Source organism: Aquarana catesbeiana, linkage group LG13 (genome assembly GCF_042186555.1).
Source record: "Aquarana catesbeiana isolate 2022-GZ linkage group LG13, ASM4218655v1, whole genome shotgun sequence".
NCBI lineage: Eukaryota > Metazoa > Chordata > Amphibia > Anura > Ranidae > Aquarana > Aquarana catesbeiana.
In genome coordinates this window covers 222,976,702-223,004,573 of record NC_133336.1, presented here as the reverse complement: position 1 = coordinate 223,004,573, position 27,872 = coordinate 222,976,702, and the positions used below count along the sequence as shown (strand labels likewise).

The 27,872-nt window shown below is 48.7% G+C and overlaps 1 protein-coding gene across 2 annotated transcripts; it reads right to left on the bottom strand.

The window, feature by feature from the left end:
* Window positions 1-14,269: 14,269 nt before the first annotated feature.
* Window positions 14,270-27,794, bottom strand: LOC141116778 (acyl-coenzyme A thioesterase THEM4-like). 2 transcript variants are annotated; one of them, XM_073609207.1, is made up of 7 exons: window positions 27,696-27,794; window positions 26,615-26,709; window positions 21,198-21,336; window positions 18,277-18,430; window positions 18,055-18,165; window positions 17,656-17,780; window positions 14,270-14,861 (listed from the first exon to the last, which is right to left on the bottom strand). In XM_073609207.1, the coding sequence occupies exons 2-7, from the start codon at window positions 26,702-26,704 to the stop codon at window positions 14,815-14,817; spliced, it is 666 nt and encodes a 221-aa protein (XP_073465308.1). In that variant the 5' UTR covers window positions 26,705-26,709; window positions 27,696-27,794; the 3' UTR covers window positions 14,270-14,814. The 2 variants fall into 2 exon arrangements, with proteins under 2 accessions (XP_073465308.1, XP_073465309.1); XM_073609208.1 differs by lacking the exon at window positions 27,696-27,794 and having other exon boundaries at window positions 26,615-26,784.
* Between the last annotated feature and the right edge of the window lie 78 nt (window positions 27,795-27,872).

Genomic DNA, 27,872 nt, shown 5'->3' with positions numbered 1-27,872 from the left:
CTGCTCTGATTCTCTTTTCACTGTCCAGTCACAGGTTTGGGGGCTCGTCCGGGATGACCTAGGTTTAGGGGAAGTGGGTTAAATGATGCTGGTCATCAGATTGAGGACATCTAGTGGCAGAAAAATAGAACTGCAGGGGAAATCTCTAGATTGAAGGGGAATATTGCAGCAAAAGCTGGGCAAAAAATGGTGTCTCATAGCAAAAAAAAAGGGACAGTTATTTTCAGCTGGGTCCAACAGCGTGAATACAGATCATGGGGTCCCAAAGCAAAAATTGATGGTTGTTTTTAGTTGGGTCCAACAGCGTGAATACAGATCACTGGGTCCAAAAGCAAAAAGTGACAGTTATTTTCAGCTTGGTCCAGCAGCGTAAATACAGATCATGGGGTCCCAAAGCAACAAGTGACAGTTATTTTCAGCTGGATCTAACAGTGTGAACACAGATCATGGGGTCCCAAAGCAACAAGTGACAGTTATTTTCAGCTGGATCTAACAGCATGAATACAGATCCTGGAGGGTCCCAAAGCAGTTATTTTCGGCTGACTCCAGCAGCGTGAATACAGATCATGGGGTCCCAAAGCAAAAAGTGGCAGTTATTTTCAACTTGGTACAAGGAAGGTCAGATCTGCAACTGGTCACTTTTCCAGCAATAGAAGATGACAGATCCGGCAATCTAGAGACGCCCCTTATCTGGTGAATTCGACATAAATGAATACTTTTTTTTTTTTAGTACATAAAATATTTCCTGTTTCTTGATTGTTTTTCTTCTCTTATTTTACAAAAATTCCCCAAAAAGCATCCCCCCCCAAGTGACAGTTTAAATTGGAAGCCTAATTCGGCATGCGTTGCGGTGCCCTCGTCCTGCACGGCAGTCAAGCCCCCAGCCTGGGTTAAGCTGTAAGAGGATGATTAGTCTCTATATATAGTATAATGAGAGGTACTGTAGATACAAAAGGTTCCTCCGTCTCTCCGGGTTACCTATAGTGTGATAATTATACATCTCTTCAGATGCCGCATATCAAAGAGCTCCCGATTTAGTCCCCGAACGACCAGGTGCGACAAGGACGCCCACGCCGCGCCGCATAATAGCCATCCCCGGCGCTCAATGAGCTTTGATGGTGTCTGCTTCAAGACGGCCTTATAATTGGAAACCAGAAGCTTCGGTCTTCCATCCAGAAGCCCCGTCCACTTCACTGCTTTCTTTCTGTCCGCGATCCGGGAACCCCAATTTGTGAAGAGGGGGAGGAATTCCTGGACACGCCTACTAAGGGCTCCTCACCAATCAAAAGCCCGATGGAAGAAATTGTCAGACATATCTCACAGCCACTAGTTGAAATCACAACTGTGATTGGCGACACAAAGAGCAGGAAAAAAGTATAGATAGCAGGAAGTACACACCCAGTGACCCTGTGAGGAGCTCTCTGGATTCTGGCTGCAGTTGGTTAACCACTTCCCGCCCGGCACATAGCAGATGACGGCCAGGCGGTGGTTCAGTTATCCTGACTGGGCGTCATATGATGTCCAGCAGGATAACATGCCGCCGGGGGCGCGCATCGCGGCGATCGGTGGAGCGGGGTGTCAGCCTGACACCCCGCTCCACCGATCTTGGTAAAGAGCCTCCGGCGAAGGCTCTTTACCACGTGATCAGCCGTGTCCAATCACGGCTGATCACGCTGTCAATAGGAAGAGCGGCTTTTCCTCACCCGTGTCTGACAGACGTGAGTAGAGGAAAGCCGATCGGCGGCTCCTCCTGACAGGGGGGGTCTGCGCTGATTGTTTATCAGCGCAGCCCCCCCTCTGATCACCACACTGGACCACCAGGGATCGCCACTAGGACCACCAGGGAAGGGGCAACATGTGGATGGCCAGGTATGTACCCCATGGCCATCCACATGTGCCCAATATGTGCCAATCAGTGCCCACAAATGGGCACTGATTGGCACCATTATGTTTCAGATCTGCCCAGCAATGCCACCAATAAGTTTTATCAGTGCCACCAATCAGTGTGTTCAGTGCCACCTATCATTGCCCATTGGTGCCACCTGTCAGTGCCCATCTGTGCCCACCTATCAGTGCCCATCAGTGCCACCCATAAGTACCCATCAGTGCCACCCATATGTACCCATCAATGCCACCTATGAGTGCCCATCGGTGCCACCTATGAGTGCCCATCAGTGTCACATACCAGTGCCACCTATCAGTGTCCATCAGTGCCACCTCATCGGTGCCCATCAGTGCCGCCGTATCAGTGCCCATCAGTGCCCATCATTGAAGAAGAAAACTTACTTATTTACAAAAAATTTTAACAGAAACAAAGAAAAACTTGTTTTTTTTTTTCGAAATTTTTGGTCTTTTTTTATTTGTTGCGCAAAAAATAAAAACCGCAGAGGTGATCAAATACCACCAAGAGAAAGCTTTATTTTTGGGAACAAAATTATAAAAAATTTGTTTGAGTACAGTGTAGCATGATCGCGCAATTGTCATTCAAATTGCGACAGCGCTGAAAGCTGAAAATTGGCCTGGGCGGGAAGGTGTCTAAGTGCCTGGTATTGAAGGGGTTAAACAGAATTTAAATGCATTTGAAGTTTTAATTTTAAGGCTTAGAGTTAATTTTCCTTTGGAAAGCAGCCACAGCCTGAGCAGAAAAGCAGTCCCCTGCCAGCATGCTGCAGAGAAGGACCCTTTGCTCTGTGTGCGGAAGCAGCGGTCTCTCTGCGTAGGTGTGCATGAAACTGGAACTTTGCAATCAGCAGAGAGTGATTGGAGAGCTCTAGGTTTGGCTCAGCATGGAGGGAGGAGTGTCAGACCTCTGCAGAGAGACCACTGCTTCCACAAAGAGTGTGTAGACAGCATGCTGCAGAGAAATACCCTCGCTCTGTGTGTGGAAGCAGCGGTCTCTCTGCATAGGTTGGCATGAAACATGGAACTTTGCAGTCACCAGAGAGTTATTAGAGGGCTCTAGTTCTGGCTCAGCAGGGGAGGCATGTCAGATGTTTGCAGAGAGACCACTGCTTCTACAAAGAGTGTGGTGAAAGCAGCCACAACCCGAGTAGAAAAGCCTGTCCCCTACCAGCATGCTGCAGAGAGAGACTTATGCTCAGTGTGTGGAAGCAGTGGTCTCTCTGCATAGGTCTGCATGGAACAATCAGCAGAGAGTTATTAGAGGGCTCTAGGTCTGGCCTTAGCAGGGAGGGAGGCGTGTCGGACTTCTGCAGAGAGACCACTGCTTCCACAATGAGCGTGGTGACAGCATAACTCTGAATACAGCTTTTGGAGAAAGCAGCCACAGCCTGAGTAGAAAAGCCCACCCCCTGCCAGCATGCTGCAGAGAAAGACCCTTGCTCTTTGTGTGTGCGGAAGCAGCGGTCTCTCTGCATAGGTCGGCATGAAACATGGAACTTTGCAATCTGCAGAGAGTTATTAGAGGGCTCTAGGTCTGGGCTTAGCAGGGAGGGAGGCGTGTCAAATCTCGGCAGAGAGACCACTGCTTCCACAAATTTCAGATTTTTTTTTTTTTTTTTTTTATAAATGTTGCAAAAAATTAAAAATATAAACAAATAAAACAATTTATTCGCCTGGTAATAAATTCTGGAAATTGGACGTGGTCTACCTCTACCGGAGGAGCATGAAAGCCATTTGAAGGCGGGAGGCTCCTTTAAGAAGTCTGTAGCCACTCATGTGTGGGTAATGGAATCATGTGACTCCGGTATGTCCCCATACATTGGGTACAGCGCCAGGGGGGGTGGGGCCCGTTCCAAGGCAAACACACGGCTGAGATCACGGCTGGGCCGCTGTCACTCAGAGGACCTTCCTGGTTCCTCCTCACATCTCCGGAACACGAGGCGCTGGAGGAGACAAATACACACACACGTGTCACCCTTCCTAGACAGAGGAGGTTGGGGACACGCTACTGTAGAGACGCTCTGTTCTCATGACCGAGGATGTCAACATGAGAACACGTGGGGCCCACAATCCTAACATTCCAGGAGAAAGGACATCATTTCTAAAAGTGACAGTTATTTTTAGCTGGGTCCAGGGATATTAATACAGAACAAGGGGTCCCATAGCAGAAAAAAGTGACAGTTATATTCAGCTGGTTCCAGAGGCGTGCATTCAGGTCATGATGCTCCATAGCAAAAAAAAAAAAAAAAAAAGCGACAATTGTTTTCAACTAGGCGTAACTACAGATGTTGAGGTCTCAGAAAAAAAGTGACAGTTATTTTTAGATGGGTCCAGGGGGCATAACTGCAGATCATCGGATCCCGCAGAAAAAAAAAAAAAGTATTTGAGTCCAGACATAAATAGAGATCATGAGGTCTCATAGCAAAAGTGACAGTTATCTTCACCTTTGTCCAGGGGCATGAATACAGATCATGGGTCTCTATAGCAAAAAAAAAAAGTGACAGTTATTTTCAGCTTGGTCGGGTTCAGATTTGACAACAATAGTTACACGAATGAGCATAAAGTTCCTTATCCTTGTGATAAAGCTTTGTGAACTGAGCCTTCCACCTTATTATATGACTCTAGCTTTCCGATACAAATGTAGCCGATCCCTTCTTCAAAGTCTTAGAGGCGAAACGCGTTACGCATGCATTATACGCCCCAGAAAATAAATATTCGGGGGTTCCAGTGCTAGTTACCCACTTTCCTGAGCAATAAAAAAGCTGACAGGGCTTCTCACCCTTCCACATTCTACCCGAAAACTAAACAAAAAGTTGTGACTTTAGTTACATTGTAACAGGGTGTATATAGCAACTTTGTATCCTTAGTGAGAAGGTTGTATAATCGGGAATTCCTGTGTTCTCTCTGATGGTGTGGAGGAAGACGGGGGTCACAGAAAAGGAACGGCGATACAATAGAAGTCCTCTGAGGCCCCTGACAGCGTTGTTCCTGAGAAAATGAGAGTTTTCTGGAAGTAATGTGTTTATTTGTTGGCGGGGAACACGATGGTCTTCTCACCTCTTACTGGCAAGAGGAAAGGTCAACTTCTGGGAGGAAGACGGCCGAACGTGGCGCAGGAAATGAGCGCCGGACATTATTCAATGTCATTTCTTCAACTTGCATGTTTACAAACACTACAGGGAGACTGAGCCCTGCCCACAGGAACCCCTGTCATAAGCCACGCCTCTTCAAGCAGGTTTACAAACGTCGCCAGAAGTCTGAGCTCCACCCACAGGAACAACACCCATTGCCTTAACCCCCTCCCCTCTATGTATGCTTACAAACATCAACGGAAGTCCAGTCCCTGGCTGCAGGAACCCCACCCGTTGCTATAAGCCCCGCCTCTTTAGGTATGTTTACAAACATCATTGCCCCTTTATGCATGTTTACAAACATCACCAGACATTTGAGCTCCGCCCACGGGAACCACACCCATTGTCGTAAGCCCCGTCCCACTATGTATGTTTACAAACATCAGCAGAGGTCCAGCCCCTGGCCACAGGAACCCCATCTGTTGCCATAAGCGCCGCCTCTTCAGGTATGTTTACAAACATCACCAGAAGTCTGAGCTCCGCCCAAAAGGAGCCACACCCATTACCATAAGCCCCACCTCTTTAGGTATGTTTACAAACATCACCAGAAGTCTGAGCTCTGCCCAAAGGAGCCCCACCCATTGCCATAAGCCCCATCTCTTTATATATGTTTACAAACATCACCAGAAGTCTGAGCGCCGCCCAAAGGAGTCACACCCATTGCCATAAGCCCCATCTCTTTATATATGTTTACAAACATCAGAAGTCCGGCACTTGGCCATAGGAACCCCACCCATTTGCATAAGCCCCACCTCTTTATATAAAAGATTACAAACATTTACAGAAGTCCAAGCCTTTCCGACAGGAACCTCACCCATTGGCATAAGCCCCACCTCTTTTTATAAGTTTACAAACATTGACAGAAGTCCAAGCCCTATCGACAGAAACACCACCCACTGGTATAATTCCCGGCTCTTAATGTATGTTTACAAACATCATCTGGAGTCCAAGCCTTGCCCCTTCATGTATGTTTCTCAACATCAGGAGTCCAGCCCCTGGCCACAAGAACCCCACCCATTGGCATAAGCCCCACCTCTTTATATAAGTTTACAAACATCTACAGAAGTCCAAGCCCTGCCAAGAGGAACCCCACCAATTGGCATAAGCCCCGCCTCTTTATATATGTTACCAAACATCTACAGAAATCCAAGCCCTGCCGACAGGAACCTCACCCATTGGCATAAGCCCCACCTCTTTTTATATGTTTACAAAACCTCTACAGAAGTCCAAGCCCTGCCGACAGGAGCCCCACCCATTGGTATAAACCCCGGCTCTTAATGTATGTTTACAAGCATCATCTGGAGTCCAAGCCTTGCCCCTTCATGTATGTTTCTCAACATCAGAAGGAGTCCAGCCCCTGGCCACAAGTACCCCATCCATTGGCATAAGCCCCACCTCTTTATATAAGTTTACAAACATCTACAGAAGTCCAAACCCTTCCAACAGGAACCCCACCAATTAGCATAAGCCCCGTCTCTTTATATATGTTAACAAACATCTACAGAAATCCAAGCCCTGCCGACAGGAACCCGACACATTAGCATAAGCCACGCCTCCTAATGTAGGTTTACAAACATCATCTGGAGTCCAAGCCCTGCCCTCTGGAACCACACCCAATCCATAAGCCCAACTCTTTATGCGTGTGTTCAAACATCACCTGCAGTCAGAGCCCTGTCCAGAGGAACCATGCTCATTGCCATAAGCCCCGCCTCTTCATGTGTGTTTACAAACATCACCTGGAGTCCAAGCCCAGCCCACAGGGACCAAACCTATTGGCATATACGTTTACAAACATCAGCAGAAATCCACTCATTGGCCACTTGAACCAAACCCATTGCTTTAAACCCCACCTCTTCAAGTATGTTTACAAACATCAGAAGTCCAGCCACTGGCCACAGGAACCCCACCCATTGGCATAAGCCTCACCTCTTTATGTTTTCAAACATCAGCAGAAGTCCAGTCCCTGGCCAAATTAACCAAACCCATTGCTATAAGCCCCACCTCTTTTTGTATGTTTATAAACATCAAGTCCAAGCCCTGCCCACAATAATCCCACCCATTGCCATAAGCCGGCCTCTTCATGTATGTTTACAAACCACCTGGAGCCCAAGCCCTGCCCACAGGAACCACACCCAGTGCATAAGCCCACCTCTTAATTTCTGTTTTCAAATACCACCTGCAGTCCAAGGCCCACCCAGATGAGTCACACCCATTGCCATAAGCCCCACCTCTTCAGTGACACAATATTGTGGGTGTTTACCCAGAGTCAATGGGGTGATGACGGAAATGTGCCGCACCCACCACTATGCAATGTACAGGCTGTGAAAGAGAAATTATCCGAAGAATCGCACGGCTGGCTATAGAGGTTACCAGAGACCAGATCATCTCTGATCACCTCTGGTCTTGAAGGACCAGAGTAACGTCACAACATTACTTCCGGTCTAGGAGGGAAGTAAACAATACATTTTTTTAAAGCAAAAGATCAAAAACATTTTTTTTTTTAATCTTTTGCTTTTAAAGGTAGAGGAGAGATTTGGGGGTCATATTGACCCCAGACCTCTCCATAAAGAGGACCTGTCATCCCTTATTTCTATTACAAGGGATGTTTAAATTCCTGGTGATAAAAAAAAAAAAAAATTAAAAAAACTCAAGGAACAGTGTAAAAATAAAATAAGAAAAAAAAAATTACAAAATGTAAAGCACCCCCATCCCACCGTGCACGTGTGCAGAAGCGAACGCATACATAAGTCGCATACTTCAACGATGTTCCCGCCACACATGTGAGATATTGCCGCGAACGTTAGAGCGAGAGCAATAATTCTAGCACTAGACCTCCTCTGTAACTCTAAACAGGTAACCTGTAAAAGTTTTTAAAGTGTCGCCTATGGAGATTTTTAAGTATCGTAGTTTGTCCCAATTTCACAAACATGCGCAATTTTTAAATTTTTTTTTCAAGAAATTTTATTGTTACTAGACATCGGTAGGTACAAGCCACAAAAAAAAAAAAAAAAAAAAATCACAAATTTGGTCGTGCACAATTTTAAAGCGTGACATGTTAGGTATCTATTTACTCGGCGTAAAATCGTCTTTTATATTTTACCCAAAATATTTTTTTTTGCATTAAAATTTATTAAAGTGTATCTCCCCCCCCCCCCCCAAAAATTGCATTTGAAAAACCGCATCGCAAATACGCCACAACGTAAAACATTGCAACGATCGCCACTTTATTCTCTAGAGTCTCTGCTATATATATATATATATATATATATATATATATATATATATATAATGTTTGGGGGTTCTAAGTAATTTTGGAGCAAAAAAATACTGATTTAAACTTGTCAACAAAACGTGCCAGAAAAGGCCGGGTCAGCAAGTGAATATCTTTGACTCTATCTTTGGTCCCGGCCAATTCAGCTGCTCACTCTTCCTGTAGTTTCCAAGTTTTAAAAAGCTCAAATTGGAAGTTGCGATAGTAAAAAGGCAACAGAAAAATGTGGGGCTTTTAATAAAAAAAAAAAAAAAAAAGTAATTTAATAAAAAAAAAAAAAAAAAAAAAAGGCTCCTAAATGTCTCTGGGGGCTGTATCATGGAAGCAGCACCATGCAGAGGTCTGCCAGTGTGACCGGCGCAGGCGGAGGGCATTGTGGGTAAAGAATGAGGCGATATTTGTTGGTTACAGTTGGCGTTGGTCCATGTACTGTACTTGTCAGTTATGTAATCCCCAAAGTTCTTAGTGTACCTTTCACTCCGACATGTGTGTACAGAGACTATAACAACAGCTTGGGGTAATGTGTACTGAGGCGGGGGGAGGGTGCCTCGGAATTTGGCTGTACCCAACCAGCGCCGTCACTCACTTCCTAGTTCCTGGATGGTTCCTGAGAACGAAGATTCTGCGACTGCCAACTCAGGAGAAAAACACAAACACTCAATTTCCATGTGGGAATTTTATGCATTTAAAGCCCAACTCTAGGCTTCATTCACTCCCACCCAAGACTACCCCCCTTCCCCCTTGGGGGTAGTATACAGAGCAGGTCCCATGATGCCCAGCACTCACAGTATGTCCTCAGTCTTTCAAGTTGAAACATGCTGGACGTCATTCAACCCAGAATACTGAGGACACCTTCTGACAGCTGAAGATAAGGAGGTCACCAGTGCTTTGATAGCGGCCTTTAGCTTGTTTGCATCATTGGGTCTGGTGTCTCTCATCTTCCTCTAGACCAGGGGTCGCCAAACTGTGTCCCTTTGCTTGCCTATCTGGCCCTTTGCCTGGCACTATTCAATCCACTGACACCAACAATGGGGGGACTATTCCATCCACTGACACCAACAATGGGGCATTATTCCTCCAACTGACACCATCAAAAGGGCACAATTCCTTCCATTGACACCAACGATGGGGCAATAGTCCTTGCTCTCAATGGCCCTAGTCCAGCCCCCCCCCTAAAGTCTGAAGGACAGCAAGCTGGCCCTTTGTTTGGAAAGTTTGGAGACACCTACTCTAGACAATACCCCACAGATGGGGCTTAGGTCAGGCGAGATTGCTGGCCATGATCATGTGACCAGGTATTGGTACTTTTGGCAGTGTGGACGGGTGCCAAGTCCTGCCGGGAAATGAAATCAGCATCTCCATAAAGCTGGTCAGCAGAGGGAAGCAAGAAGTGCTCTAAAACTTCCAGCTAGAGGGCCATGCTGACTTTGAACTTAATAAAACACAGAGGACCAACACCAGCAGATGACATATCCCCAAATCATCACTGACTGTGGAAACTTCACACTGGACCTCATGCAACTTGAATTCGGTGCCTCTTTGCTCCTCTTCCAGACTCTGGGACCGCAATTTCCAAATGAAATGCAAAATTTTGGGGAGCCATGTCATCTGCTGGTGTTGGTCCACTGTGTTTTATCAAGTCCAAAGTCAGCGCAGCCCTCTACCAGGAAATTCTAGAGCACTTCATGCTCCCCGCTGCTGACCAGCTTCATGGAGATGCTGATTTCATTTTCCAGCAGAACTTGGTACCCGCCCACACTGCCAAAACTACCAATACCTGGTCACATGATCATTGGATCACTGTGCTTGATTGGCCAACAAACTCGTCTTATCTAAATCCCATAGAGAATCTGTGGGGTATTGTCAAGAGGAAGATGAGAGACACCAGACCCAACAATGCAGATGAGCTGAAGGCCGCTATCAAAGCAACCTGGGCTTCCATAACACCTCAGCAGTGCCACAAGCTGATCACCTCCATGTCACGCTGCATTGATGCTGTAATAGATTCAAAAGGAGCCCTGACCAAGTATTGAGCGCATACTATACTGTACTGTAGGAAGGATAGAGGGTTCTGGTTGCTTATGGTACTTTTTTTTTAACCACTTGCCGACCACGCTATAGCCGAATGACGGCTGCAGCGCGGTCAGATAACTCTGGGAGGGCGTACAGTGACGTCCTCCCAGAATCCCGCTCTCGTACGCACCCGAGAACATCGCGCATCACGGTAAACGCCCGCTGATAGCGGCCGTTTACCATGTGATCGCTCCGTCAAATGACGGAACGATCACTAGTAAACAAACCGGCGTCACGTCCGGTTCCTCTCTCCCCTCTCTGTACAGTGCGAAGGGAGAGGGGGAGAGATCAGTGGCAGCAGCACTGTGGGCTGATGTCTAGTGCCCATAGCGCTGGTCTGTGCCCATTGCAGCCAGCCATCCATCCATCCCCAGCCATCCATGCTCAGCATACTCACTCACCCATCAATACTCAGCATAGTCATCCATCCATGCTCAGCCATCCATACTCATCCATCCATACTCAGCATGCTCATCCATCTATTCATGCTCACCCATCCATACTCAGCATACTCATCCATCCATACTCATCCATCCATCCATGCTCAGCCACTCATACTCAGCATACTTAGCCATACCCATCTATACTCATCCATCCATCCTCATCCATCCATGCTCAGCCTACTCATCCATCCATCCATGCTCAGCCATTCATACTCAGCCATACCCATCCATACTCATCCATCCATGCTCACCCATCCATACTCATCCATCCATCCTCAGCATACTCATCCATCCATCCATGCTCAGCCATCCATCCACCCTCAGCCATCCCCATCCATACTCAGCAATACTCAGCCGTACCCGGCCATACTCAGCCGTACCCGGCCATACTCATTCATGCTCATCCATCCCCATATCAGTTATCATCCATGCCACTACAGTGCTCCACAAAAGTGTAATAGGTAGTCAAATTAGATTTGAAACTTATGCCCCTAGAACACCTGACGGTGCTCCCTGCATGTTGGTCCTCTGTATGTGGCCACGCTGTGGAAAAGTCTCACACATGTGGTATCACCGTACTCAAGAGGAGTAGGAGAATCTATTTTGGGGTGTAATTTTTGGTATGTACATGCTATGTGTTAGAAACATAGTGTAAATGGACAACATTGTGTAAAAAAAGAAAATGCCTTTTAATTTTCTTTACACATTTTCCAAAAACTTGTAGAAAAAAATGACATGTTCAAAATACTCAATATGCCTCATAGATTATACGTTGGGTTGTTTTCTTTCCAAAATGGGGTCATTTTTGGGGCGTTTCCATTGTCCTGGTTCTCCAGGGCCTTCAAAAGCGTAAGAGGTAGTCAAGAAATTAGATGTGTAATTTATGCTCCAAGAAAACCTGAAGGTGCTCCCTGCATGTTGGGCCTCTGTATGTGGCCATGCTGTGTAAAAGTCTCACACATGTGGTATCGCCGTACTCAGAAGGAATAGTAGAATGTGTTTTGGGGTGTAATTTGTGGTATGCATATGCTGTGTGTGAGAAATAACCTGCTAATATAACAATTTTGTGAAAAAAAAAAAAATCTTGATTTTGCAAAGAATTGTGGGAAAAAATGACAACTTCAATAAACTCACTATGCATCTTTCTAAATACCTTGGAATGTCTACTTTCCAAAAAGGGGTCATTTGGGGGGTATTTGTACTTTCCTGGCTTGTTAAGGTCTCAAGAAATGAGATTGGCCGTCAGTACTCATCAGGTGTGATCAGTTTTCAGAGACTGGCACCATAGCTTGTAGACTCTATAACTTTCACAAAGACCAAATAATATACACAGATTTGGGGTTTTTTTTACCAAAGATTTGTAGCAGTATAAATTTTGGCCGAAATATATGAAGAAAAATTACTAATTTGCAAAATTTTATAACAGAAATAAAGAAAAATGCATTTTTTTTTAACTGAAATTTCGGTCCTTTTTCTTTTATAGCGCAAAAAAAATAAAAAACCCAGCAGCGATTAAATACCACCAAAAGAAAGCTCTATTTGTGGGGGAAAAGAAAGGACAAAAATTTCTTATGGGTACAGTGTTGCATGACTGAGTAATTGTCATTCAAAATGTGAGAGCACCGAAAGCTGAAAATTGGTCTGGTTAGGAAGGGGGTTTAAGTGCCCAGTGGGTAAGTGGTTAATGTGTTATTTTTTGGATTAGTTCCTGCGACACTTAGGCCCTTCATTTAGCACATGAAGGGCCCAGTCTCTTTCTAACCAATGCTAGATGCATGATCCCTAAAATGAATGAGTTGCAGATCGCTACATGCAGCTTGGTTAACCACTTCAGCCCCCGGAAGATTTGGCTGCTCAATGACCAGGCCATTTTTTAGCGTTAACGGCACTGCGTCGCTTTAACTGACAATTGCGCAGTTCGTGCAACGCTGTACCTAAACAAAATTGACGCCCTTTCCCCCCCCCCACAAATAGAGCTTTCTTTTGGTGGTATTTGATCGCCTCTGCAGGTTCTTATTTTTTTGCGCTATAAACAAAAAAAGAGCGACAATTTTGAAAACAAACAAACAAAAAAAAAAAAAAAAAAAAAAAAAAAAAAAACACAATATCTTTTACTTTTTGTTATAATAAATATCCCACATTTTTTTAATCAAAAAAACTATTTTTTTCCTCAGTTTAGGCCGATATGTATTTTTCTACATATTTTTGAGAAAAAAAAAAAAAAATAAAATCGCAATAAGCGTATATTGATTGGTTTGTGTAAAAGTTATAGCGTCTACACAATAGGGGATAGATTTATGGCATTTTTATTATTTTTTTTTTTTTTACTAGTAATGGCAATCTGCGATTTTTATCGTGGAAAAATTGGACACTGAAACAGGAAAATAACAAGGAAAAATAAAAATATGGGGCTTTAAAAGAAAAAAAAAAATCCTAAATGTCCCTGGGGGCCGTATCATGGAAGCAGCACCATGCAGAGGTCTGCCAGTGTGACCGGCGCAGGCGGAGGGCATTGTGGGTAAAGAATGAGGAGATATTTGTTGGTTACAGTTGGCGTTGGTCCATGTCCATGTACTGTACTTGTCAGTTATGTAATCCCCAAAGTTCTTAGTGTACCTTTCACTCCGACATGTGTGTACAGAGACAATAACAACAGCTTGGGGTGATGTGTACTCAGGCGGGTTCCTCGGAATTTGGCTGTCCCCACCGAGCGCCGTCACTCACTTCCTGGTTCCTGAAAACGAAGGTTCTGCGACTGCAAACTCAGGAGAACAACACACTCAATTTCCATACTGCACCTTTATGCATTTAAAGCCCAACTCTAGGCTACATTTTCACCCCCTCCCCCCTCAAGACAACCCCCTTGGGGGCATTTTACACAGCAGGTCCCATGATGTCCCGCACTCACAGTGTGTCCTCAGTCTTTCAAGTTGAAAGATGCTGGGGTCGTTCAACCCAGAACACCGAGGACACCTTCTGGCAGAAAAGAAGTACTTCCGAAAACAGCTCTGAACTGTGTGTCCCCATTGGAGAGATTTTACTCACTTCCTGTCTTGGTGACCACACAGGAATGGAGAAAATCTCCTTGTGTAGCTACAAAAACTGAGCCTTTTAGGCCAGCTCTACTCCCCAGCTGAAAATAAAAAATTCTCTGGAGGTGTGCTTTAACTAAAGTAAAGGGGCAGGCACTGGTGAGCTCCTTATGTTAGGATTTCAGGAGGAAAACTCAGCAAGGGGGTACGAGGAACATGTGACCCATCATCCCATCTGAGACTGCTGGTACTTCCTGATTGGCTACTAAGGTACCCTATGCTGTCACATTGGGGGGGGGGGGGGTTCCACAGCCCTATAAGATGTGACTGGGAATGTATGAGGATCACAGGTGAGGGCACCCCCAGGAAAGCCAAATCCAGTATAAAACAGCAAAAGGAACTTCCAAAGCCACAACCTTCAAAAGACAGAAAATTTTATTGACATTTCTAATGTGAGTTTTGTTCGGAAAGGTCCTAATGCAGCTCTTCAATGGGAAGAGTAATAAATAACATCTAAAAGGCACACAATGTTACAATGAATACAGATATTGAATGTTAAGAAACGGATAAGAAAACCCATCAAGTATGCCGACGAGGTCCCTGTTCAGCAGTGCTGTCTTCAGGGGGGCAGCGGGGCACCCATAGTGAGGTAGAGTGCCTACAGATTGAGGCATACTGGGGGGGGTTATTGGACCCAGAGGGGGCCCCTGTGACAAGAACCAGTCTACAGTACAGAAGAGGGAGCGTGTGAGTACATTACCTGGAGTTGGCCTCTAGAACACCTCCTAGGGGTCCTACAATACAGGATCTGCTGCCCACTAGTGGCAGACAGGATACACTACAGTACAAAGTGGAGCTGCCAACCAATAGAAGAGGATCTGCCATACTGGTGACAGGCTTGCGGTGGAAGATAAAAAAAAAAAAAAAGCAAATACTTCCGGATGTCAGAAATGTACAAGTATTTATAGTTTGGCTTCAGGTTCTCCCCGGGTCACCCTAATGAACAAACCTGGAAGGGGATACAAGAGGAGAATTATCAGTGATAGTGCAGGAAGAGGTGGTGGAGGAATACGAAAAGTGACAGAGAGGGAACAAGAGAGGCAGGGGAGGGGGAGAGACTGAAGAGGTAGGGGAGGGGGAGACTGAAGTGGCAGGGGAGGGGGCAACGGGAGTGGCAGGGGAGGGGGAGACTGAAGAGGCAGGGGAGGGGGAGACTGAAGAGGCAGGGGAGGGGGAGACTGAAGAGGTAGGGGAGGGGGAGACTGAAGTGGCAGGGGAGGGGGCAACGGGAGAGGCAGGGGAGGGGGAGACTGAAGAGGTAGGGGAGGGGGAGACTGAAGAGGCAGGGGAGGGGGAGACTGAAGAGGTAGGGGAGGGGGAGACTGAAGAGGTAGGGGAGGGGGAGACTGAAGAGGCAGGGGAGGGGGAGACTGAAGAGGCAGGGAGCGACGGGAGAGGCAGGGGAGGGAGCGACGGGAGAGGCAGGGGAGGGGGAGACTGAAGAGGCAGGGGAGAGAGCGACGGGAGAGGCAGGGGAGAGAGCGACGGGAGAGGCAGGGGAGAGAGAGGCAGGGGAGGGGAGAGGCAGGGGAGGGAGCGACGCGAGAGGCAGGAGAGGGAGAGGCAGGGGAGGGAGCGACGCGAGAGGCAGGAGAGGGAGCGACGCGAGAGGCAGGGGAGGGAGAGGCAGGGGAGGGAGAGGCAGGGGAGGGAGCGACGCGAGAGGCAGGGGAGGGAGCGACGCGAGAGGCAGGAGAGGGAGCGACGCGAGAGGCAGGAGAGGGAGCGACGCGAGAGGCAGGAGAGGGAGAGGCAGGGGAGGGAGCGACGCGAGAGGCAGGGGAGGGAGCGACGCGAGAGGCAGGAGAGGGAGCGACGCGAGAGGCAGGAGAGGGAGCGACGCGAGAGGCAGGAGAGGGAGCGACGCGAGAGGCAGGAGAGGGAGCGACGCGAGAGGCAGGAGAGGGAGAGGCAGGGGAGGGAGCGACGGGAGAGGCAGGGGAGGGAGCGACGGGAGAGGCAGGGGAGGGAGCGACGGGAGAGGCAGGGGAGGGAGCGACGGGAGAGGCAGGGGAGGGAGCGACGGGAGAGGCAGGGGAGGGAGAGGCAGGGGAGGGGAGAGGCAGGGGAGGGAGCGACGCGAGAGGCAGGAGAGGGAGAGGCAGGGGAGGGAGCGACGCGAGAGGCAGGAGAGGGAGCGACGCGAGAGGCAGGGGAGGGAGAGGCAGGGGAGGGAGAGGCAGGGGAGGGAGCGACGCGAGAGGCAGGGGAGGGAGCGACGCGAGAGGCAGGGGAGGGAGCGACGCGAGAGGCAGGAGAGGGAGAGGCAGGGGAGGGAGCGACGCGAGAGGCAGGGGAGGGAGCGACGCGAGAGGCAGGGGAGGGAGCGACGCAAGAGGCAGGGGAGGGAGCGACGCGAGAGGCAGGGGAGGGAGAGGCAGGGGAGGGAGCGACTCGAGAGGCAGGGGAGGGAGCGACGCGAGAGGCAGGGGAGGGAGCGACGCGAGAGGCAGGGGAGGGAGCGACGCGAGAGGCAGGGGAGGGAAGGGAGCGACGCGAGAGGCAGGGGAGGGAGCGACGCGAGAGGCAGGGGAGGGAGAGGCAGGGGAGGGAGAGGCAGGGAAGGGAGAGGCAGGGGAGGGAGAGGCAGGGGAGGGAGCGACGCGAGAGGCAGGGGAGGGAGCGACGCGAGAGGCAGGGGAGGGAGCGACGCGAGAGGCAGGGGAGGGAGCGACGCGAGAGGCAGGAGAGGGAGAGGCAGGGGAGGGAGCGACGCGAGAGGCAGGGGAGGGAGCGACGCGAGAGGCAGGGGAGGGAGCGACGCGAGAGGCAGGAGAGGGAGCGACGCGAGAGGCAGGGGAGGGAGAGGCAGGGGAGGGAGAGGCAGGGGAGGGAGCGACGCGAGAGGCAGGAGAGGGAGAGGCAGGGGAGGGAGCGACGCGAGAGGCAGGAGAGGGAGAGGCAGGGGAGGGAGCGACGCGAGAGGCAGGAGAGGGAGAGGCAGGGGAGGGAGCGACGCGAGAGGCAGGGGAGGGAGCGACGCGAGAGGCAGGGGAGGGAGCGACGCGAGAGGCAGGGGAGGGAGCGACGCGAGAGGCAGGGGAGGGAGCGACGCGAGAGGCAGGAGAGGGAGCGACGCGAGAGGCAGGAGAGGGAGCGACGCGAGAGGCAGGGGAGGGAGAGGCAGGGGAGGGAGCGACGCGAGAGGCAGGAGAGGGAGAGGCAGGGGAGGGAGCGACGCGAGAGGCAGGGGAGGGAGCGACGCGAGAGGCAGGGGAGGGAGCGACGCGAGAGGCAGGGGAGGGAGCGGCAGGGGAGGGAGCGACGTGAGAGGCAGGGGAGGGAGCGACGTGAGAGGCAGGGGAGGGAGTGATGGGAGAGGCAGGAGAGGGAGCGACGCGAGAGGCAGGAGAGGGAGAGGCAGGGGAGGGAGCGACGGGAGAGGCAGGGGAGGGAGCGACGGGAGAGGCAGGGGAGGGATGACAGGAGAAGCAGGGGAGGGATGACAGGAGAAGCAGGGGAGGGATGACAGGAGAAGCAGGGGAGGGATGACAGGAGAAGCAGGGGAGGGGCGATGGAAAAGGCATGAAAGAGGCGAAGAGAGAGGCAGGGAAAGGAGTGACGGGAGACGCAGCAGAAGAAAGAAAAGGGTGACGGGGGTGGGGGAGGGGAGGTAGGATAGGCAGGGAAGAGGCAAATGAAAAGGCAGGGGAGGGCAATGAGAAAGTCAGGGAAGGGGTGATGGCAGGGACAGAAGAGGAAGGAATAGAGTTACAGAATGAAGATTTCCCAGCAGCCCTCACCGGTGGCCTCGTTGTGCAGCACAGCGTCATCATGACTGCGGACCTGGCAGCTGCTGTAGATTTTGCGGCCGTCTACCTTCTCCACTCGGCTGTCTATGATGACTGTAGATCCCAGAGGAATCGGACTACAGACACAAAGAGAACCTCATTACACCTTTCTGCTATCACAGCTTCATAACATCAATAATTGTTTTAATCCCCCCTCCCCATTATCATCATTCTTTCCCAGTTAACTGGAATCACATCTCCTATGGAAGGAACCTTCTATAACCTTCTGGATTTCCTAAGTGTCACACATTACAATCTGATCGCACAATGCCTGAAAATCTATGTAGTGTGGAAGTCTTCCTCCATTCAATGTACATTAGTCAGGTAGGTCCTCCCACCCTGGGCACTTACTTCCGATAGTCGATGTTCAGGTTGGCCGTCATAGCAGGTCCGTAGGTGTACACGGTTCCAGTCCCCACGGTGGCATCTATGATGGTGGCGATGCAACCTCCGTGTGTGTACCTAGAAGAAGTTAAAGGGGACATGAGAGGCGCAAGCAGAACAGGATGGCCAAGAAACCAAGAGGATTCTAAATAAGACAAGCTGGACAAAAAAAAAAAAGAGAACGCTCACCCTCGAGGGCCCTCCAGATAGGGCCCGGGCTGGAATATGCAGATCGTCCTCTTCTCCGCCTGGTTGTAGAACATACAATACTCAAAGCCAACTCCATCCTGGTCAAGGTTCCTGGTGAAGAGGCGAGTTTTCCTGTCTCCCTCCGGACGCATACCTGTACAGAGGTCACCAGAGAAGCTTACACTCTAAAGTCCCCTCCCCCACAGTCACACACTATTATTATTATACATTTATATAGCTCTGACATATATACCTCAGTGCTGTACAGAGATCACTGAGCCAGTCATATCAGTCTCTGCACCAGAGGAGCTTTTCCACCAAGTGGTGCTGTTTTGCAAGGTGCTGTTGGCTCACTTTGCTTTGCTCTCAGTTGGAGGAACCATCAAGCCTGGACCTGTCCTGCAGGCTTCTCCCCCAACCACCATGCAGTGGGTGGGGGGAGACGAAGGTGGAGGCTCTCCAGAGGCACTGAGGCCTACACCATGTGCTCAAGCTGTAATGGATGGGCCTGTCCCTATGCAAGAGGAGTCCTTATCAGTCTTCCAGGATAAAGTGGTGAACAGACTTCGCCGCATTACTAAGGAGGAACAGAAACTTGCTGTCATGAAAGAAGTTCTCAGGAAAAAGAAATCCCTCGAAATTGTAAGAGGCAAGTCTCCAAGTTGAAGTTTCTGGAAGAGGCATTAAAAAAGCAGAAGTTGGTCGCCTCTCTGAAGAAAAGCAGCGGTGTGTTCAGAGAAAAGTGAGAGAATGAGGAGAGATTCCAACAGATGAAGGAAAGTGCCTCTGCCAGTACCAGGGTGGAGGGTGGATACCATACAACAGTATGGATGAGGGGTAAGGAAGTGGAAGTGGCTTCACATGGTGGCCCCAGTACTACCCCTGTCTCAGGATCTGTCATGTCTGAGTCAGTATCTGCCCCCCTCCTTCCCCAGCAGCCTGGGTCATCTCAGGAGGAGGTTGAGGGAAATGGCGGATTGCTGCAGGCCATTACAGAAATTGAATCTCCCTTGAGCGGCACCGACTCATCACATGAAGATCATGATAAAGGAGTGCTTGCTGAAAATCTCTCTCAGTCTGTGGAGGACTTCTCTGAGATTGCACCTGCCAACAGATCCTTGCAATCAGCAGGGAATGCAGGATTAGCTGGCTGCGAGGAGTCCTAACAGTGCAGAGCAGGAATGTCGCATGAACATTGAAACTGCAGAGCAGGAGGGCCCCGTATGAACGCTGAAACAGCTGGTTATTTTTCTAAACAGAAGACTTTACTTGATGATGGGATTGCTGGTATCTGTGGTACTTCTGGGACTACGGTGAGTGGGACTGTTGTGCTGGAAGGGAGGAGGGAGGATCAAGGGGTGGGTAATTTACCAAACCAGATTTCAGAGGTTCCTATGCAGCCAGTTAATATTCCTATGCAACCAGTTAATGTGTCATCTGTTAGGAGTTATGCTAAGGCTGTGTCGGGACAAAGTCATGCTGCTGCTGGTGGAAGGAAGCCAGTTGTGCGACTTTCATTTAACGCACCTTCTTCCATTAAACGCAGGAATGTGGTACAGCTCAGGTGGGAAGGAGGAGGTATTCCACCTATCAGGAGGGTGGTTGTGGATAAGATCCTAGCCATGGGATTTAAGGCGGAGGATATTTATGCTCTTATCAGTCCAGCTGGTTCCTTTGAATATTATTTGTCATTTGTGCGTCCAGAATTGCTGGATCTGTTTTGGGAGCGGTTTGAGCATGTGTATAGGGGCCAGACAAGCTGGAAGGGGCTTGTCCCCAAAGTTGTCTCACGACAGCCCTTGATAAAAAATTTGACTATCCTGACAAGGAATGAGTCTATACCCCCCGAGGATTTATGGATCTGGTTGAAGAGGTTTGGTGAAATGTTGTGTCCCCTAAAAAAGATTGTGGATCATAGTGGAATCTGGATGGGTGGGTGGTCGGTATCGATGAGGTTGAGTGTGTGTGGGAATGTGGTAGAGATAGGATTACTGTCTTCTACCCTGATCAACCTAAGCTGTGCCATAAATGTGGAGTCAAGGGACATTTCTCCTCTAAATGTGCAGAAGAGAAGTGTTCTTTGTGCCAGGAACTGGGGCATCTGGCGAGGGACTGTAACATCATTAAATCTAACCTATGTGATAAGGTTGGTCACCCTTATAGCCGGTGCCCTGAGGCTTTGCACAATAAGCCAGAGTTGGTGGAGGAATTTTTCCATCTGGATAAAGAAGAGTCTGGGTTATTGGAGGTTGTACCAGGGGATCCTAGTGTTTCTGTCCAGTCAGAATCTGTGTCTGTGAGGCCGTCTGTGGTGTCAGTGTCCCCCCCAGTCTGTGGTTGTCCAGTCAGTGTCAGAAAGTGTGGTTGTCAAGTCTGTGTCTGCACCTATTGTTTCTCTTAGTGTAGTGAAGGCAGTGGGAGGGTGCTGGACCAGCGTGTATGGTGGTGCCAACCCTTCCTCTTCAGCGTGGTAGAGGTGCGGCTGGAGGGCAGCAGACACCGAGGGGTGGAGTGAGGGATGGATTGGATGATGGTGGAGGGGGAGGTGGAAAGGGAATGAGAGTGGCTGGTGCAAAATGCAAGGTGAACGATGTGGAAGTCGGGGTGAATGATGTGGGGGGAGGGGGTTTGGAATTGCATCCTGATGGCGATTACATCTCAAAATGTTTCTTAGCCTGGATTGTGTTTAAGTTGAGATTCGGGGTTTGTAGTCTCTTTTTTGTTATTAAAATATGTTTCTTTCTATGTTATCTTGCAGGAAACGGTTTTCTTTACTTGCTGATGTAAGCACGCTTGTTTTTGTTTATTGGTGTGTAAATATGTTTTTATTAATAAGCTGTATGTTAGTATGATTTTTTAATAAACAAAAATTTACACTCTAATGTCCCCTCCCCCCACAGTCACACACTGTTATCTCTCACCATCTCGGTAATGGACGGAGGTGTTGTAGGAGGGAAGTAACCTCCAGCTCTGGTCTCGGCTCAGCTCCTCATACAGTCTCTTGGTGTCGGGGCTCCAGGTGGCGTTGGGCAGAGAGTAGTCTCTTGGTTGGTGGGCGACCTGCAGATATCACAGAGATGTCAAGTTAGAGTCCATTCACACATGTGCGACTTATCAATTGTGCAATTTGCATTACGACTTTACCCTGCGACTCGATGTGACTTTGGACGAGTGTGACTTTGTCACGACTTTGGCTTTGACCAATGTGATCGTTTTTGTTTGTGCTCTACAAAGTCGTTAGACATGTGCAGAATGGAAAAAATTATTTAGTTTCTTTATTTTCTAACAAATTCCAAATTTCCAGAACGATTTGAATGCTCTTCTGGATCGGCTGCAAGTATAGCCCCACAGGCCTCCCCTCAGGATTCACTGTGTCCTACACCTATTGCAGCCCAGGTTAGTGCCTCTCCTACCTTGTTCTTCAAGGGAAAACCCTAACCCCTAACCCCAACCCTGCTAGAGCACACTCTAGATGAACTGCTGCTAGCTCAGGCATTGCCACCTCCAGCTAGCATAACTACATCAGAAGCTTGTCCTAGCTCCCCTGTGGTTGATATGGCCCAACAGACTTTGTCCACACAGTTCTCAGTGCTGCTAGATCAGGGCCTGACCAGAACGGTGCAGCAGATCACCACCCCCACCCACTAAGGTAGATTTACAGGGGCTGGGGGCTAGGATAGACACTATTGAGCATATGATGGAGGAGACTGTTGTCCGCACCAACCATAACACCACGTGCATTGAGAGTCTCCAACAACAATTAGAGCAAGCCCTGGCAAAAATAGACGATCTGGAAAATAGATCTCGGAGATATAATTTACGCATAGGGGGTCCCCCTGCATCTGTTAAAGATGTGGATGCTGCTGTGCATACTTTTCTTAAAGACCTTCCCCCTGACATGCCTTCCTCAGCATTTGGACTTGGACAGAGCTCATCGAGCCTTACAGCCCCCCACGCCCAGAGGGTCTACCACGTGACATAAAATAGTCAAGCCTCATTACTACACTACTAAGGAATGGTGATGCAGAAAGCTAGAGGCCTCCACCTTGTCTCTCCTGGGTTATGGGGACATGTATCCTTTTACGGCCCAGAAGGGCAGGACCCTGAAACCCCTTCTGGTGGCTCTCACACGCAAGGCAATCAAATACCGATGGGCCTTCCCATGCTGCCTATCCTTCTCCAGACAGCATTCCTTTTCCTCGTTTGCGGAGGGAGAAGCCCTTCTGCTATGGCTAGGTCTCATCTCCCATGACGGCCCTGATCGGGGGGAACCCCCATCCTCCCGCTGGATTGGATCACCCTGGGAGCTTAACTCGTCTGCTCTCCCCGTTATGGCAGCAAGCTTTTTCTGGTCGCCCTGGACCATCTAAGCCTCCCTGAAGACTTTGTTGATCCCTGTTGTTGAGCAGGCTCCCTCTTATTTCAATCCCTTGGACAGCCGGGAACTTTGGAACCCTCCTGGGTTACCCATTTGAAGCTACATGGAACTTCATATGCTTTTGAGTTCTAGTTCTTTATGTTTGTTCAAGATTATTTGCCCATCCGCAACCATTTGGTGTGGGTATAGCCACCGGTTTACTATCATTAGGTATTTTGTGACAGTTTGCAGCATGCTATCCCAGCTCCTCAGATATGATGTCTGGATTTTTTTTTATAGCCCACGAAGCTTGTCCAGTTATGGAGGCCCTTGAAAGTTTGGTCCTCTCCGGTTAACCTCATGCTTACTGCTCCAAGCGGAGTTTCATCCACTTTATTACTCCTCCCCATGCGGTACTAATGTGCATCCTTAAAATGAATTGGCAATTTATTTATTTATTTTTCTGTTCACTTACCAGATTTATGCCTATATCTAATTTCACTTCCTCCTTTAGCGGTCGTGGTGCCGTACGTCATTTGCGGTTTTGCATTGGCTCCTGGTAGATCTTGGTCAGCTTGGCATGGCACGGCTCTAGTACCATTTAACATTGGCATCTATGGAAATTCTTAGTCGGCATGGCATGGCAATGCTTCTGTAATATTTAACATTGGCGTCTATGGAAAATCTTGGTCAGCTTGGCCTGGCTTCAGTAACATTTAACATTGGCGTCTATGGAAAATCTTGCTCAGCTTGGCATGGCACGGCTCCAGTAACATTTAACATTGGCGTCTATGGAAAATCTTGCTCAGCTTGGCATGGCACGGCTCCAGTAACATTTAACATTGGCATCCAAGGAAATTCTTGGTCAGCTTGGCATGGCACGGCTCCAGTAACATTTAACATTGGCGTCTATGGAAAATCTTGCTCAGCTTGGCATGGCTCCCATAACATTTAACATTGGCGTCTATGGAAAATCTTGCTCAGCTTGGCATGGCACGGCTCCCGCAACATTTAACATTGACGTCTATGGAAAATCTCGCTAAGCTTGGCATGGCAAGCTGACCAAGATTGCACCGCACATGCATGAGATCGGCAGGTGCATGCTGGGTAGCCAGCATGCACAGAATCCAGGAAGAAGAACACTGTGGCTTCAGATGCCCACACTAGAGATGGCCGTGCTGTGCAGGAACTTCTCAAAGTAAGAAAACGATGCTGGACAAATAGAAAACTGGGCATAGTTTACAGCCTCATTTTTGTTACATTGCACGAGGCATGAGAATTCTAGGGGTATTTTTTATCTTAAAAGTCAAATTTCGTCCGGAACTCCGCTTTATGGAGTCACTCACGGACTAGGTTATAGACTCCATCACAATATAAACTGTTTCAGGTTTTATGGTTCCATGTTTCCTATGCTTAGTATGCTAAAGGCCTGGCCGGATGGATGTGTGCACTCACTCGAGCCAATTCTCCCATGTTTCAGGCTTTTGGCCCGATTTTTCATGCCACACCAGTTCGGGGTGCGAACCTTTTTTTTTTTCCCTCTAGCCTGGGGACCTCCTTTTCTCCCCTGGCTGTAGTATTTGTGTGCTTGTCCTTATTTCTTCTCTTTCTATTTTTTTTTTCTCTCACTTTGTTCTTTTTTTCCCCTCCTAGAGAACAAGGTTTCATCCTGGACCGGTTTGTGTTGAGGAGCCTCGGTGTCCGTTCCAAGCAGGAATCCATGCTCTGGGTTGCGGTGAGTGGCCATTTGGGATCTCAGTGCTCTTACTACCCTTGTGCACCATGAGTACTCTTAGGCATATGAACCCCGCCCCCCCCCCCCCCCCCACCCGCAGGGTGACCTCTCACAAGACTTTTTTTAGGTTTCATCCTGGAACGGTTCGTGTTTAGGAGCCTCGGTGTCTGTTCCAAGCAGGAATCCATGCTCTGGGTTGGGGTGAGTGGCCATTTGGGATCTCAGTGCTCTTACTACCCTTGTGCACCATGAGTACTCTTAGCCATATGAACCCACACCCCTCCTTGCAGGGTGATCTCTCACAACACTCAGGGCCTTAATTCTCCTACCAAACGAAGGAAGGCGTTTCAATACGATCATTCTTGTAAAGGCCGATATCCTTCTCCTACAAGAAACCCATTTCACTAGGTCTTACCGAACGTCTTTCCTCCATGAACAATATCCAGTGTACTTCCTGGCCAATGCCACCGATAAAACTAAAATGAGTGGCTATATGCTTCTCTTTCAACCTTCGGCAGGAAATCAGGGATCCTGACGAGCGGTTCCTATTGGTTAAGGGTATGGTGGGGGGGGAACAGCTTTGCTCTTTTGTAACTTATTATGCTCCCAACGTCGGTCACGCCACTTTTTTCACATGTCCGCCTTAACTCCATACTTGGAGGGACAAGTTATTTGTGGTGGGGGGACAGTAAACTTGCTTTAGACCTGTCTTTGGATACAGTTGTGCTCATAAGTTTACACACCCTGGCAGAATTTATGATTCCTTAGCCATTTTTCAGAGAATATGAATGATAACACAAAAACATTTCTTTCACTCATGGTTAGTGTTTGGCTGAAGCCATTTATTATCGATCAACTGTGTTTACTCTTTTTATATCATAATCACAACAGAAACTACCCAAATGACCCTGATCAAAAGTTTACATACCCCCGGTGATTTTGGCCTGATAACATGCACACAAGTTGACACAAAGGGGGTTTGAATGGCTATTAAAGGTAACCATCCTCACCTGTGATCTGTTGGCTTGTAATTATTGCGTGTGTATAAAAGGTCAATGAGTTTCTGGATTCCTGACAGACCCTTGCATCTTTCATCCAGTGCTGCACTGACGTTTTCTGGATTCTGAATCATGGGGAAAACAAAAAGAATTGTCAAAGGATCTACAGGAAAAAGGTAGTTGAACTGTATAAAACAGGAAAGGGACATAAAAAAAGATATTCAAGGAATTGAGAATCAGCAGCGTTCAAACTCTAATCAAGAAGTGGAAAATGAGGGCTTCTGTTGAGACCAAACCACGGTCAGGTAGACCAACTAAAATTTCAGCCACAACTGCCAGGAAAATTGTTCGGAGTGCAAAGAAAACCCCACAAATAACTTCAGGTGAAATACAGGACTCTCTAAAAACATGTGGTGTGGCTGTTTCAAGATGCACAATAAGGAGGCACTTGAAGAAAGATGGGCTGCATGGTCGAGTCGCCAGAAGAAAGCCATTACTACGCAAATGCCACAAAGTATCCCACTTATAATACGCCAAACAGCACAGAGACAAGCTTCAAACCTTCTGCCACAAAGTCATTTGGAGTGATGAGACCAAAAACTGAGCTTTTTGGCCACAACCATAAACACTACATTTGGAGAGGAGTCAACAAGGCCTATGATGAAAGGTCCACCATCCCTACTGTGAAACACGGAGGTGGATCGCTGATGTTTTGGGGGATGTGGGAGCTACAAAAACACAGGAAATTTGGTCAAAATTGATGGCAAGATGAATGCAGTATGTTATGTAAAAAATACCGGAGGAACATTTGCATTCATCAGCCAGGAAGCTGCGCATGGGACGTACTTGGACATTCCAACATGACAATGATCCAAAACACAAGGCCAAGTCCGACCCGTCATTGGCCTCAGCAGAATAAAGTGAAGGTTCTGGAGGGGTCATCTCAGTCTCCTGACCTCAATATCATTGAGCCACTCTGGGGAGATCTCAAACGTGCAGTTCATGCAAAACAGCCCAAGAATTTACAGGAACTTGAGGCTTTTTGCCAAGAGGAATGGGCAGCTTTACCATCTGAGAAGATAAAGAGCCTCATCCACAAATACCACAAAAGACTTCAAGCCGTCATTTATGTTAAAGGGGGCAATACACAGTATTAAGAACTGAGGTGTGTAAACTTTTGATCAGGGTCATGTAGTGACAACAGGTGGAATGCCCCACTGGAAACATCACCCACCAATCAGTACTCACGGAGAATTGGCGATCGCTCTGTACTCCGGTGGCGGTGTAGCGGCAGACGGCAGCGCCGCCCCGGATGATCCTGGAAATTCCGTGCAGCATGGTGCCTGTGAGGAGAGGAGACAGGAAGGAGATGAGACGGGGACACCGGCATTCTATACATTATCGGGGGAGGGGCCAGCACACGTCACATGACCATACAGAGAGGACATGAGACCTTTATACAGAGAGGGGGAGGGGACAGCACACGTCACATGACCATACAGAGGCGATATGAGACCTTTATACAGAGAGAGGGGGGAGGGGCTACCAGACAGCTCACCGTCATGTCACCTGCAAGGTCTGTGGAGCTGTACAAAGTTCAGAGGAATGATACAAATACAGGAAGAGTCATTGGGGAGCTCAATGACGGGTCCGATAATGATCAGAGGGCCAATCAGGTTACCCTTCATTTACATAAATATATAAATACCCTGCTACCCCCCCCCCCCCCCATAGGAGCATCACCCCTCCCGCACACCGGAGCACTACATATCCCAGCATGTCCTGTGTACCCTCCCCTCCCCCACACCGGAGTACTACATATCCCAGCATGTCCTGTGTCCCCTCCCCCCAAACCGGAGGACTACATATCCCAGCATGTCCTGGTATCGGGGGATGGTAGGAGAGCTGTGTTGGGGGGTAGCGGGGACACCCTGGGGCGTGCGGCCATTGCCCACTATTGGGGGGATGCTCTGCTGAGAGAGGTGCACTACAAGTCCCAGAACATTCACCTAGAACTGAACCACCCAGCTGAAGGACTACAAGTCTCAGATATGGTTGCCACCTCATCCCTTTAAACCCGAACACATATGGATTACACGGGTTCTGTGGCTGATTAAAGTGATAATTAAATTCACTCGGTACCTTATCTGCATTTAATTAGCCTCAAAACCCGAGTAATTGAAAGGTGTTCAGGTTTAAAGGGATGAGGTGGCAACTCTAGTCTCAGCAGAGCCCACAGGCCCCAGAATTCTCTATCCAGGGCTGATAGGAGTTGTAGTTCCCCTGTTACTTTCTGTGAATGAAAAGCTCCCCCTGACCCCCTCCTCACCTGCCCCGCCAGTCCCTCCAATGTCCTCCTCATCAGTTCATTCCAGAACAATATCCCGCTCACACCTGTCCCTGTGTCAGGAGACATTTTACTGAAGCCTCCGCCTGGAGAATATGAAGCCGGGCCTACAACAACATGGCCGCCACACTGAGCCTAACACGCAGGAGAGGGCGGCCT